The sequence below is a fragment of the Falco peregrinus genome, chromosome 5 (genome assembly GCF_023634155.1).
Source record: "Falco peregrinus isolate bFalPer1 chromosome 5, bFalPer1.pri, whole genome shotgun sequence".
Lineage (NCBI taxonomy): Eukaryota > Metazoa > Chordata > Aves > Falconiformes > Falconidae > Falco > Falco peregrinus.
Window position 1 is genome coordinate 59,031,996 of NC_073725.1, and position 13,956 is coordinate 59,045,951.

Here is a 13,956-nt window from a genome sequence, read left to right on the forward strand (position 1 = left end):
ATGGAAAAGCTTCCTGCCAATGTTTAGGTAGAAGATGCCTTTGGGATGCAAACCCATGATCACATGGAGCCATGAGAGCACAACGCCCAAGTCTGCTGCTTCCTAGGTAAGGAGCTGGCTCACGCGGCATGAAATGTGCTTGGCACAGGCGCAGCCATCTCCAGAAATCCCCCCTCATACCAGTGCTAATTGAGAGGGAACAGAGGGCATTCAGGAAACTCTCCAGTCCTACTGGAAGTGTTTATCCAGACCAGTTCTCCTGCAACAGATAAGATGCATGAGGCCCTTTCAAAGCTGCCTTCCAGTTCCAGGTTATGGGGAAAGGAATAGCACGCATCGAGGTTGCCTGCTGAAGTTATTGTTCCTTTTACTGAAGATAGACACAAGCAACAGTAATTTCCTCTTCCATCTGTACTCCAAGGCAGCCCAGGATGCTGTAGCACTTCCCCAGTAAGCTGGGCTGTGTGGTACCTTACAGCCTTCCCAAGCTTCTCCTGCCAGCATGACAGTGTGTGTAGCTTACCAAGCCCCCAAAGCAGACCACGCTCAGCAATGAAGGAAGTGCCCAGGAAGTTTTTAAGCAGAACTAAGGACCAAGTCTAAACCATCATACACTTGAGTCCAAACCATCTCAAGCAGGTTTCATGGACACAGCAACAGCTGGCCAGAAAGCAGCATGCACTCAGTACCACCAGAACATCCTACCGTAACAGAGCAAGCTGTACAGGGAGTGCCTAAAGCAGTGGAACAAGCCCTCAGATTGAATCCCATAGGAAGAGAGACAAAGGACTCCAGTTCCTTAACCCCCTCCAATGCAGAGGTCTGTTTTCTTTTTAACTTCAGCTTGGATTAATTAAAACTTATATAATTTCTCGTTGGAAACAAAAGTCAGTAAATATGGTGCTCCAAGCTGGTTCAAGAAATTAAAACAAGTCGTTGCTACAATAAGAAATCCAGGAGGCCAACAACAGCCACTGCCAAATATCCAAGTCAGGCTGAAGAATTAAATCACCACTTGATGTGGCATTTCCTCTGGGTGACCAACCCTCTGAAAAGACCATTACTCACCCCAGCGTGGTACACTCCACCCCAGAGCAACAAAACAGATCGGCAGCAAGCTATCTGGGGACACTGACTCTGTTTCAGAGTTACTGTACCATAGAGGCAACTTCCAGCTTTCCCATTCCTCCCCCAGTGTATTGGCATCGCGTCACCCTCTGCAAGAGCACCAGGTGAACATCAAGCAGCAGCAACATTGGGCGAACAAAGATCCCTTTCTTTAGCACATACTGGTGTCACCAGCAGCATCTTCATATTAGGTCCTCCTTTAAAACCATCTTTAATCTTAATTAACTGCAGTTAGAGCAATGGGGCAGGGGAGAGAAGAATGGTGCTTTCCTGTTTGTTCTCATTAGGAGATGCTTATAAACTTGCAAGCTGAATGGTGAGAATTTTGTTACTCCAGGATATAGTTATTGCCAAGTGTACCAATTTGAAGGTACTTCCTATTAATGTGGTAATGACCATATCCTGGGCTGATATGGTGGAATAAAAGGTGTGCCTCTGGCATAATTGCTATGCTGGAAACAGGAAGCAGCTTTAGGCTGTGGCATAAACAGTAATTATATCACACTTTAAATAAAGTTACAGAAGGATGGAGTAAACTTTCTTGACCGTTGTTTAACAAATGCTACCGTAGTTTCCGACATTCCCGCTCTGTAGCTGTCATCTTCCTCTCTTCTAAAGTCTCCAAGAGCCCTTCCGCAAAGTAACAATTATGTTTTTATTTACCTCATACTTCACAACCAGAGTGGGAAAAGGGGTTTGGACTCAATCCAGTGCAAAGCTGGATTCTCCACATCTGCCTTGAAGTGTTCCGCAGCAGGGCAGAAATTCCTCCTCATCTGCATTCCAAACTGGTTTAGCTTCCCAGTGTGACCAAACACTAACGTACCAGTTAGATCACATTAATGCCTCCAGGTTAGGGCTGGGCCATAGCCATTAGGTGCTATATAACCAAAACTGATCCCTGATGCAACAAAATTACAACCAAGCATCTAGCTACAGGAGACTTGGGAGCACAGGAAGGCAATGAGATGATGCTCCCCAGTTTTGAGTGCAGTGTTCCCACAACCCACACACACACCCCAGTAAGTTTTTCAACAGGGCAAGGGGGGAACTACAGGAACTGTATCTTCATGCCTTGTTCCCAGTACAAAAAAGCCTGCACAACTCCTTAAAATGCTGCTGAATGATCTGATCTGCCCTCACCCATAGGCCTCAATCCTTGGTGCTGCCACATAATGGTTGTCGTTGCAGTGACAACAATAAGGGAAAAAGCAAGACTTGCTGGTCCATAATGGACAGCAGTGTTACCAATAACCAGCTGCAACTCTGCAATCCTGGCATATGCAATAAAACTCCGTATTACAGACTTAAAAGAACTGGTACTTGCAAGAAAAGCAATGAAGCACGTTAACTTACTGCTTTTTAAACAAGCCTCTTTTGTTTGGAAATCAAAAAGGATACACTTGGCTTGTGTTCAAAAGTCTACATTGGAAGCAATAGCTAGGACAGTTTGTTAAGGCCACTGCAGCCATGATACATGTGACCTGAGTAAAGAGTGGCATCCCAGGACTTCTGTAGCCTAGCACTAAGAAAACTGTCATATGAAGAGGGAAATGGAGACAGGCCCCGTTTACTATGCCTTTGCTTCCAACCTGCTCATATGTGCCTTTACTATGCAATGCTGGCTGTCAGCAGAGCCATGAGTCATCTGCCCATTAGATGCAATTTACATCAACTGTAACAATAAATTTTCATGGACTGAACTCTACAGTGCATAATTTGGCATGAGGAAGGAGTGGTTGGTTCTGCCAAGTTTCATTTAAAAAAAGAGAAGGTGCAAGATACAAGAATTACTATTTTCTGTTAATGGTAATGAATAACTCAAAATATTTATACTGAATGCAACCAATTCCTGGAGTTGACACTGTTCTGAGTAATTCGCAAAATACTTCCAGGACAGCTTCTCTACATACAGTTAAATATGAAGCAATATGTGACATTATACACAAAATCAGTACTATTCTTCTCTCTACTACCATACATTACTCTGCCTTCAATGATACGCTATTACCTATGTCACCTCTCCCCTTTGCCTTATAAGCCAACATATAAAAAGCAGGCTATACACAAAAGCTTTACCCTTTGAGACAGAGCTGCAAAACTGAAACTAGGCTGGGAGTATGCAAGCAGAGTAGTATTTTTACACCCTCAAATGTCAGCATTGAGTACAACGTAGGAGAGGGCATTCAAAACAACTGCATTAGAAGCACTGTACCTTAGCATGCTCCCTGTTCCCAATCAGAAAAGCTGTGTATACTAACACATTCATGCCACAGGGTTGAGCCTTAAGTCCCAAACTCTTGGGCAAGATGCAATTACTGTCTGTTAACAGTGCTGTACTGAAGTCTGCAGAGCTGGATGCGGGAACATCTCCCAAAGCTTGAAGGTCTTCCAACAGCAGAGAGCTGGCAAAGCAACTTCCATACCCCTCTCTCCAGCCTCCCTGCTGAGGCAGGCATAAGCAGGGGGAAGAGGGCCAAGTCCACAGCTTGCTCCATCCCTGCTCATCCACAGTCCTCTCAGCAGGCCCTTGCGGCCACTGGCAGCCAGGACCAGCAGCAGCAGCCAGGCTGCTATAAATTACAGCAGGGGACCAGCCCAGCAACACACTTCATTGCTCAGGATCAGGGAAGAACAGTGACTGCTCCTACCCTCTTCTCTGAGCTGCTCTGCTGGCTGCTGGGCCGTGGTGAATGATCAGGGCCTCAACACAAGAGCTAAATGCCAGCAGCACAAGGCAACTCATGATTTACTCTGGGTCTCATAAATGGTAGAGGTAGTTTTAAAAGCCCAGCTTCGTGGGGGCTAGGTAGGTAGGAATAGTTAAAGGCTTTTTAACTGCCATTTTAATGCCTGGAGAAAGGTAGACAAATAATCCAGTGTTATCAGGAATATAAAAAAGCTCTTTGGGGTTCTTTTAATCTGTGTGAAACAAGGCTTTGAACGGCAGAAGCGACTGACAGACTGTGGCTTTGCAAACAGAGGGGTGTGCAGGCAAAGCCTACTGGAAAGGACCGTCAGCTTCCAACAAATGAGCTATACAAGTATGTAAAGTACTTGCTTTCTCCATGCCCTACCTTTAAAATCCAGGCAGATCACATTCAGCACAGTGAAGAGACCTCTTGGGAGAAATAACCGCATCCAGTCGCCTGGCATAGGCAAACAGTAAGGGCTACACAAGAAATTAATCTCCCATTGTACTTCACTTTAGCTAAAACATCTTTCAAATGATCCACAAAGCACTTCCGAGGTACAATTAATGCCTTCTGATTTTTTGCCCTCCAATGCTTCAGAAGTGGGCTGCTGCTTTAAGTAGAGGGTTTGGGGTCCAAGAAACCATGAGTCAAGTCTGATTCGTTTTAGGTTAAGTTGCTCTGTCAGCTCAGACAAGGGACAGTTCACCAAAGCAAGCTGCAGGAGGATCCTCCTGAAATTCACTGTCATCTTAGTTATCCAAATAGCTCCAGGGGATGGTAAGATGCTGAGGCAGTAAAGAGAGTTGCAGACCTTGGGCTAACTTGGTGCAAGTCTCCAACATGAAGCAAGACAGCAAGCAGTGTGTCACATCACTTAATGCGTTCCTGCCTGCCACACAGCCACTGTTATCGCAGCGCCTGCAACTTTTCTTTATCTTAGCAAATTATGTCCAGCTTATGCTTTTTGGTCCTGTGCCAATTTAAGCCTTTGATGTTTTGCGCTCTCATCAATTCCTTCTCTTCCCACGTGTTTACAAGCCTAATAATGGTTAAAGGAAGGTGCGGTTCAATGACAGATCCTGTCTGCCTTGGATTTTACCTTCCATCCGTCACCATACCTCCAGCCCAGCATCAGTACTGAAGTAACCTCAACTGCACATCAGTGTGGGGGAAGTTGTTCCAGCTAAAACCAAACCCTTAAACAGTTTTCAGACACATCACCTCCGTCAGCCAGATAATAAAGTGCTACAAACACTAGATCTAGCCCTATGTCCCAACACAGAGACTATCTAATCGTACCAACCGCAACTGACCCACTTCTTCCTCCCACAAAACGAGGCTGTTGCTTCACATGTTCATCACAATGCACATCATTGTTGTAATAACAGCATATGGCAAGGAGGATTTGCCAAGCAGCTAGGGCTTCTGACAAGCTTCAGCATTTCAGCAGCCAATGCAAGAGAGAAGCTACATCTCTAACCTTGTACATCACTTTTTAAAGCTTCCCCTATTCAGTCAAAACTTCAGGTTTTTCCTCTTGTATCCCCCATAAGAAAAGGACCCTGCCGTGCAGGCCTTAGAAATCAAGTTTTCATACCATTGAACAGCAGCTAAAAATGTACCAGGATTTCTTCCAGGAATTAATCTATTCAGTCCTTCCATTTCCTGATCCTACTTCCTAAGGACTGAAGTGGGGACAAGGCACAAAGCTCCTTTAACAGCTGCTGCATGAAGAGCAGCACACAGCAAACTGGAGTCACAAGGTCTGCCTCCTATCCTGGAGGCCCAGATATTTTCGGGAGGCCCTACCTTAGTCATTGGTAACAGAGAAAAATAGTCAAGTTATAATATGGCTTTATTTCAACGTTTCATGTCAAATTATTTCTTGTTGCGCATTATGAGCGTGCTTCATATGACAATACTAGCAATGCACGCCACCATGCTGCAGCACCTCCTGATGCTGAAACACATTCCTAGTGTGGTCAGAAATAGGAATTTCCCCAAAACTACACAGTTGGGAGTACAAGATGGATCAGGTAGCAAAAGAAATAGGAAAGCCAGTGATTCACACATCTCCCTGCCTTGGCCCTGCCACGAGGGAGAGATGAAAGTCCATTCCAGTAAACACATCATCAACTTGGATCAAGTATGGCCCAAACTTTTTGATATAGGGCAGCTCAAAAAAGTCTTAATTTCCAAAAACGAGTAAGCAGCCCTGTTCTGGAGAAGCAGTGTACATCTATCTATACACACACAAGATCCAAGGCAATCCACTACGCAGCCAAGAGCCATCCCTATCTACGAAGCCACCCACAGCTCTTGCTCAGCAATGTCTGCAACATGACACAGGAAAAATTCAAGACGACCAGGACTCACAAGAGACTTGCCACCTCAACTTCCTTCTCCAACATCTAGAAGATGACAGTTTTAAGCACAGCCAGCATAGGAAAGGATCTCCTTATTTCATCCAACTATTCCTATAAAATGGAGAAAGCAGTTATAACATTGGCTATGTGTACAACAGAAACAGTCCTCTTGGCACTCTCAGTCTAAGTTGGTGATGCTTTCCAGGCTACCATAAAATGATAAATGTATGTGTGGCAGTTCCCTATTTGTTGTCCTAAATGTGCATGGGTTTTGTCTCACTTTGGTTTTCAAAGTATTAAATAATGTTTTAATGTTAAAAGTTCTGTAAGAACTCTGCAAGACAGGATATAATTTGATCTAGTAAACATGCAAAAATAATTTCTGATGCACCCTTGCAAAATTTTCAAGTGTGCTTAATTTGTTACCACACAAATTTAGCAAGTGACCTTTTCCTCATCCTTTAGCATAAGACACGAATGAAAAGGCTGCAGTGGTCTGAATAAATGCTTAAGGCATCTCCACACATGCAGCTTTTAGGATCCATGAAGGCCAGAATACCTGCATTACAACAGGGGACCATAGTCAAAGCCATCTTTATGATGTGAGTTATTCACTTAATGCATCATAGTAGAAAGGATGAACACCAGCGATATAAACAGTTACCCTACTGCTGGAGATGTGCTGCAGGACTGTACTGGGTGATCTCATCCCAGTATCTACACCAGAGAAAAGCAGTAACATGAGAAGGACATCACAGACAAAGTGGTTGTAGGTACCTGTGAATGGCACTTGGTTTCTTCAAAGTCAAAAACTAAGAGCGTGTTACATTTTCACCTGATACAATTAATGCTGCAGACAGGGAGTGAAGATTATTCCCCCGGAAACATATCAAATCACATATCAAATGCTCCTGACAACACAGGAATTGCTAGAAACCATGTTAGTTGAGTGTGCAACTCAGTCATGGATCATTGAACGGAACCTGTCCTTGCTGCTGCTGAACCTTTCAGAGATCTTCCCGACCCCCATTCTCCTGTTGATGATCTCTTTCCTGCTTCTCATCTTCATGTAAACAAAGCCAGGAGTGGGAGTGGGGGGGTGGAGTGGATGGACAGACCTAAAAACTCACCCCCTTTTTACTAAGGTGCACAGTAGTTGTACCAAAAAGTTGTTTTTCCCTTGGACTAAAATCAAAGTTATTTTGAGTAACTGGAGGACACCCAGTGACAAAATCCAGAGGCAGCACCTGGGACCAAGGAGAATGACACAGGGACAGATACCTGAATGCAACAGCCATACAGCAAGTGCTCCGCTTCAGGCATTATCGGGACACGGAACCTTGTAACGCAGGGAGCCCCTGCAGGCTGGGGCACTGACATTACCTCAGGGCCCCCAGCACTCCTGCACTTTCATCCCAGTGATATTTACCATCAGTTTTCATTGCCAAGGTTTTAAGTCTCAGAGTAAAGGCTGTCTTTATCCACCTTGAGGAAAACCATCTCCACAGGAGCTATTGTTTCTGGTTGTCTGCAGATTTAGGATTTACATCTGGTTTGTATTTTCTCTCTGCAACCACAGGGAAACATTTTAAAAAAAAAAAAAAAAACCAATGAATTTCTGGATGATGCGGTGGAAGAAACAGGCACCAGGAGAACATGCTGGTTTGCCAAACCACCACAATATACCCCAGCCTGACTGCTGTTACAGAGTGGCAACTCTGTGGTTCTTGGGCCCTTGATGCTGCAACAGCAAGGTGTTTAATTGGGGGCAGGGGGGGGCTCAGTACAATCTAGAGCAGCACTTTTTCTTCCTTCCCATCAAGACACCCAAGAGTAACATTTCTATTGTTCTGGCTACTGAACTGTTTACAAATTAAAGCTTTAAAATTTATATTGACAACTGCCTCTAAAGGTTATTCCTGCCCATTCTGTACCAGAAGAGAGAAGAGACCAAAGTACACTTCTCTGAACATGAAATTCTACTTTCCACAGCTGAGCAATAGCTAGCTTTCAAATTACCAGTGTCCTGACTTAAAAATCAAACTGGCAATTAGAGATTAAAGGCTCCGCATCCCATTATACATTCCTCAATTCTCTCCTACGCAACTTCAGCTCCAAAACAGACTCCCGAAAACGAGATTATAGCACTATGGAGAGGACGGCTGCAAAGTTCTCCTACAGTATTGCTACAGAAACAAAAAAATACAGTATTTCAGTAGTCAATATAATCAGAAGCGTACTGAAATCCAGTTTAACCCCAAAACCTGCCAGCACTACAATCAATGCATTAATCAGCTATGTGAAAATTAAGCTTGAATTCTGTAGGACAGCTGAGTTCTGCCAAAAATATATCCATCACCTTAAATCTGAAACTCACTACTGGAAGAGCACTTCTGCGAAACCCACACGCAAGCGTTGGTGATGTGTATGTGCTCACATACAAGCATCTTTTTTTCAAAAATTATTTCCTCTTAATATAGGTAGAAGAGGCAGACAAGCTTTGATCCTGTCTCGAAACCATCCTAAGATCCAAAAAATAAGCTAATATATTTGGCATAAAAGCACAGCAAGAATATTGTTTTCCAGGGTCTCTTCAAAGCAACATTCCAATAGCTGCCATGGTACGCTGCTGCCCCACGCTCAGAAAACTGCTTTTGAAAAGACACCAAAAAAAACCCCAAAACATTCTGTATGTATGGGGGCACAAGCTGATCTAATTCAGCATATCAAATGTGCTGTTGCACCTCTCGCCCCCAAGCAGAGCAACAAATAAATTAATAGCTGGATCACTGCCATGCCAATATTTCAAGTGGATGCAACCCTAAACCACTTTCTAAGCTTTTTTGTTTTTACAAAAAAGCATGAGTATCACATTATGCAGCAATAGGAGAATCTGGTTATATTTGAGCAACATATCATTTCACCTGGACTAAAATATTCAGTTACACAACAGCTAATCATGAACAGAAGATAAGCTCAGAGATAAAAATAGGGAGAAAGACAGAGAGACTTTATAACAGTTAATCAGCATGATTCATCAGACTGCCACGAAGAGCACCACCTGAAAAAGCCTGGAACTTCCCTCCAACAAGTCTTTTTAAGCAATAAAACCCCTTGGGTTGGTTTTGCTTTAGTTTTATTTCCAAGACATTCATCACACTCCTGCTAATCCCCAAATACACAGAGGAATCAGAATCCAAAAGGAGAAGTACAACATACCCTGTGTGTCACCCAGACAAGGTTAGCCTGGGAGCAACCCCTCGTAGCACATCAGTCCTGCTCGACTTATATAAAAAAATGTGTCTGAGCAGATTCCTGCATGACAGCTTCATCCAAAGGTTTCCGAGTCTGGCCCTCTGTCCTCAGCACACTGGCCAGTGCCCAGGTATTTAATCCACTTAACATGAGCCGGATCACTAGGATTTCAAGTTGTCATTGGGATCACCATGCTACACAGACCACCACAATGGGGATGGCAGCAGCTAGCACAGGACAGACAGCCAGGGACAGGCACATGGCACGAAGGCAGAGAGCTGCCAACTCCCAGATACAGGAGGCAGTGCTGTTTTCAGAGTAAGACAGGGATCATCTGGAATAGTTACCTTGCTATACAGTGTTTCATGAAAATGAAACAGATTCTGCCTTCTCCTTTGTCTTTTCCGTAAGGCCTCAGATACTTCCCAACAGCCCTCGCAAGACGAAAGCAAAAAAATAGTCACTTTGGACAACGCGGAAAACTTATGCATTTGTGGCTGAACAATGGCACCTACTCAAGTCTCAGCTTCACCTTGGCTGTTAATTAGGAAAGTAAACCAAAAAAATTATAATTTAAGCCTTCACTAGATATTTGGCTTTCTAGTCTCCTCTAGAGAATACTATCAAACTACTCGCCAGTCCAAAGCAGGGATTTACACTTCCACACGAAGCCAGCTCCCCAAACCTTAATTGGAAGTGGCAGTAAGTTCAAGGCAGGCTTACAGAGAGTAAGAATCAGCAGCAGCAGAATTTCATTAACCCAGTTTTCTATGTGTTAACTTAATTTACCCATTTAACATGATGCATAAAAGGATCAAGCAGCTCCACTGTCAGACATATATTCTCTGATCTCACTGATGATTTACAGCAGTACCAATCTGTCCCCACTTCAGGTCAGTAGCACCCACAAAATTACAGTTGGGTCCAAAATTACATCCCTTTGGGCTCTGCCACCAGCCTGGTTGTCCAACTTCAGATGTGCTAACTACATTAATTCACCCATCCTGTGTCTCTAACTTTATCAAGTCATTTTCACCTAGGTGTAATACAAATGGAGTTGTGATATTTAGTGGAACCAACTGAACACTTTGCTCTGCCAGATGGCTGCTTGCTTTGGGTTGGTTGTTCCAGGTCTTACCAAAGACCTTCCATTTTGACCCCTCACAGCTGACCTTGCTTTGCCCTGAAGTTTACCCCAAGGCACAGCTGCTCCACATTGCAGACACTATATTCAGCAGCTCAGCCATCACCTGGTGTCATTTCCTTTAGAGCCAGATACTTTAAGCTGACCCATGGGACCAAAGTTTAGTTATTTTAAACACTTCCTCTCAGAGCATCTCTGGCACAACTGCAAGATTTCCACCTGCCTTACCCATCAGGCACGACCAATATTATGACCCCTAGCATTAAGCAAAATGAGAAAACCATATAGATATCCCCATGTATGAGGAAAGGTCCCATGTGCACTACAACTTTGTGTTTTTCTCAGCAGTGTATACACATCTGGATAAAACGCAAGACACATGATTAACTCCATTAAGGAAACATGTTCCATCCCTCAAAGGCATGTAAGCCACTTTCTGCCAACAGTTAAAAACCCATCCTCTGCATCACAGGCAGAAAACTACACAGCTTTCCTTCTGTATCATGACCATTACCACTTCTCCAAATTCCCCAGACCACCATGCCCCAACACAATGAGGTAATACAAATGCTTTTTCTGATAAAATGTTATGCAATTGTCAGAGCATCCCCAAAATACAGGGATGCAACACATGCAAAGTAGGTGAGACGCAACCACAACCTTAAGCTGCGGCAATGACACAGCTTTGATTACTTTCCTGAAGTTCCCTAAAAATGGGCAAAACGCTTCAATGAGTAGGACAAGAACAGACACAGCAGGTTTGGTTGTTTGCTTCTGAATGATTCAATATGAATCACATTTTCTTCGGACCAAGCAGTTCAAACTTTCTGTGAACGTTTTGCTTTTTTGCTGAGTACAGTAAAAAAGAAAAAAAAAAAAAAAACCACCCACACATGAATATATCCTCTATAATCTTTACCGCAATTACTAGTTTTTGCTGTTTAACGACAGCAAGTCAAATGCAGAACAACCTTTCTTTCAATACAGAAATCAGTATGTGACCTCCCCGGAAAATCTGACATTTAACAGGTTACTGCTCCTTTAACATAATATTTCAATTTTGTTAAACCAGAAGATGAACTACACCAGTTGAGCAAATCAACTGGAAGTCACAGATGAACATGGCTTTGTCAATTACTTATGACAAGGTGGAAAAACTACCATGTACTCACCAAGTAAGGTGGTCTATCACTTTACTCTAAATTCCGAGAACTGCCTGAAGTCTTATCTCCAAAAACCAAAAGTTAAGCAAACAGCTATGAAATTAAAACCATCTTCAATGAAGACAACCATTCTTCTTAGATCAGAATTTTAATGGAGACTGGAAACCAAAATTTAAGAAATCTTCAGGTGGAATTCTTTTCCCTTGTTTGCAACCATTTTTTTCGTTTTTAACCCAAAACAACCTACACAAGCCAGTCAGTTTGACTAAAACATGAAATAAATACTTCTTGGATTTTTCTAATTAAAATACTGTTTTGGCAAAAAGAATTACCTCTTCTTGTGCAGCTATCATAACAGGACAGAAACTTACTCCAACACAGCAGCAGCAATGCTTATAATGGCATTGTACCAGAGGAGAGCCAAGCTCACAAAATTCCCAAGAAAGAAAAGGCTGTTGTTCCCAGCAGCAGTCTGTGGCTGGAATGATGTATATTACCCACAAGCAGTATACTCTATTTTCAGCACATATTTAGGATTGCAAATCTCATTCTTTTTAATGGCAGAACATACTGACTTAGTATGCTCTCTTCCTGAACTACACCACACCTCAACACCAGGGGAGAGGAAAACATGATTTAAAAATACCTCCCAAACAACACAGCAGCACAGAAACCCACACATTTCAGTGATCCATCAAATCACAGACCATTAGTTAACTGGGTTTTGCCTACAGAAGTTTTTCCACTAGTTTGTTTTTTTTTTTTAATGAAATTACCCAAATTCAAATTTCATGATGTTGATCTCGCAGCTAGCCTTAAAAAAAAAAAAAAAAAGACAAACAGGACTTGAAGGCAGTGCTCTTGGTGATTTGTAGCTCTGCAAGAAACAAAACCAGCTGAAGTTTTCCAGCTCCAACAACTATTTTGCAGCTGGATACTGACCTTTGGAAACAGACTGTCTATATCAGGACTTTCAATGCCCCAAAGTTTACCCAAACTCGGCCTAGTCATAGTATTTCCTAAAGCAGCAGTAATTATATAGGCATTTGAATTCTGAGTTTTGTCTAAGCTCCTGCCTTCACTTTCATCTTTCCATGCCCTCACAGCTCACTGTGGGATGAGACTGCATGTGCTCAGCTACTCTGTTTCAGTGGCACGTTTTAGTACAAAGATGAGAAAAATGAAAAATACCTGTGGATTTGTCCATTTTTATGCAGGTAGTCCAGCCCCTCCAGCACCTCCTTAAGGATTGTGGCTATACAGGCTTCATCCAGGACACCAGTCTTGTGTTCTCCTTTGGCCACAATGTGCTTTATAATATCCAAAACGGAGCCTAAAGAAAAAGAGTAAAATACCTTAGTTTAAATGAGAACTGCTTCACATCACATCTAAGTATACTTTATCATCACTTAATATAAAAATCCGAGGAATTCATTGCGAGGGGAAGCATCAATGGTTAGGATCAAAGTAGCTGAAGCCTTTGCTGCAGGAAAGGCAAGGCAACAACGCATGCCTCACACGTGAGCCTTACAGGGGTGCAGATCCTCAAGGTGGGCTGCAAAATCCCTGTTATCACGAGTAACTGAGAAGTTATTTGAACAAGTCAAAATTTAAAGTATACATACACAGGATCTTAGAAGATTTTTAAGTAGATACCCACACCACAGCTGTTTTAGTACCAAGTACTGGAGAAGCAGGAGGGGGAAATGGAAAAAGCAGGGGTCTGCCAGGACTCACAAACATAAGGCAACAAGCTTCATAAGGTTAGATTCTCCTTTTCAGCTCTTACAAACTCTATGCAGAGGAATAGCAGGAAAAATCTAGTATGTTAAGGGTTGACACTACCCTAACAGAAAAATAATGAAAGTAACTAGAGAACAAATGAGGCTGCATTCTGACAATAAGTCACTTCTTCACTGTGTACAAAACTGGAATAGCTTAGATCCTTCCCTAGAAACATCATACTTAGTCCTTCTCCCAACCATGGTGTGAATTACATCATCTTGCATGACAAACCATGTTTTATAGAGCAAACCACCCCTTTGAATCGGACCCAGGAATAAATGGAATCAATGACTAGTAACATGCCTCTGGTGCAAGGTTCCGTTTTCATGATACATTGAGTACGGTATTCTTTTTATCAGCATCTGGACTGAAGACAGTGTTCTCAGAACTATATTATTCTTGCTCCAGTATGGGATGCT

At 42.8% G+C, this 13,956-nt stretch overlaps 1 protein-coding gene across 1 annotated transcript in view; it reads right to left on the bottom strand.

The window, feature by feature from the left end:
* OXSR1 (oxidative stress responsive kinase 1) overlaps positions 1 to 13,956 on the bottom strand; it is a 93,653-nt gene that overhangs the window by 37,305 nt on the left and 42,392 nt on the right. Inside the window, exon 4 of the mRNA XM_055805400.1 lies at positions 12,944 to 13,085. Coding sequence (XP_055661375.1) covers positions 12,944 to 13,085 — 142 coding nt within the window. The remainder of the gene's footprint in view (positions 1 to 12,943; positions 13,086 to 13,956) is intronic.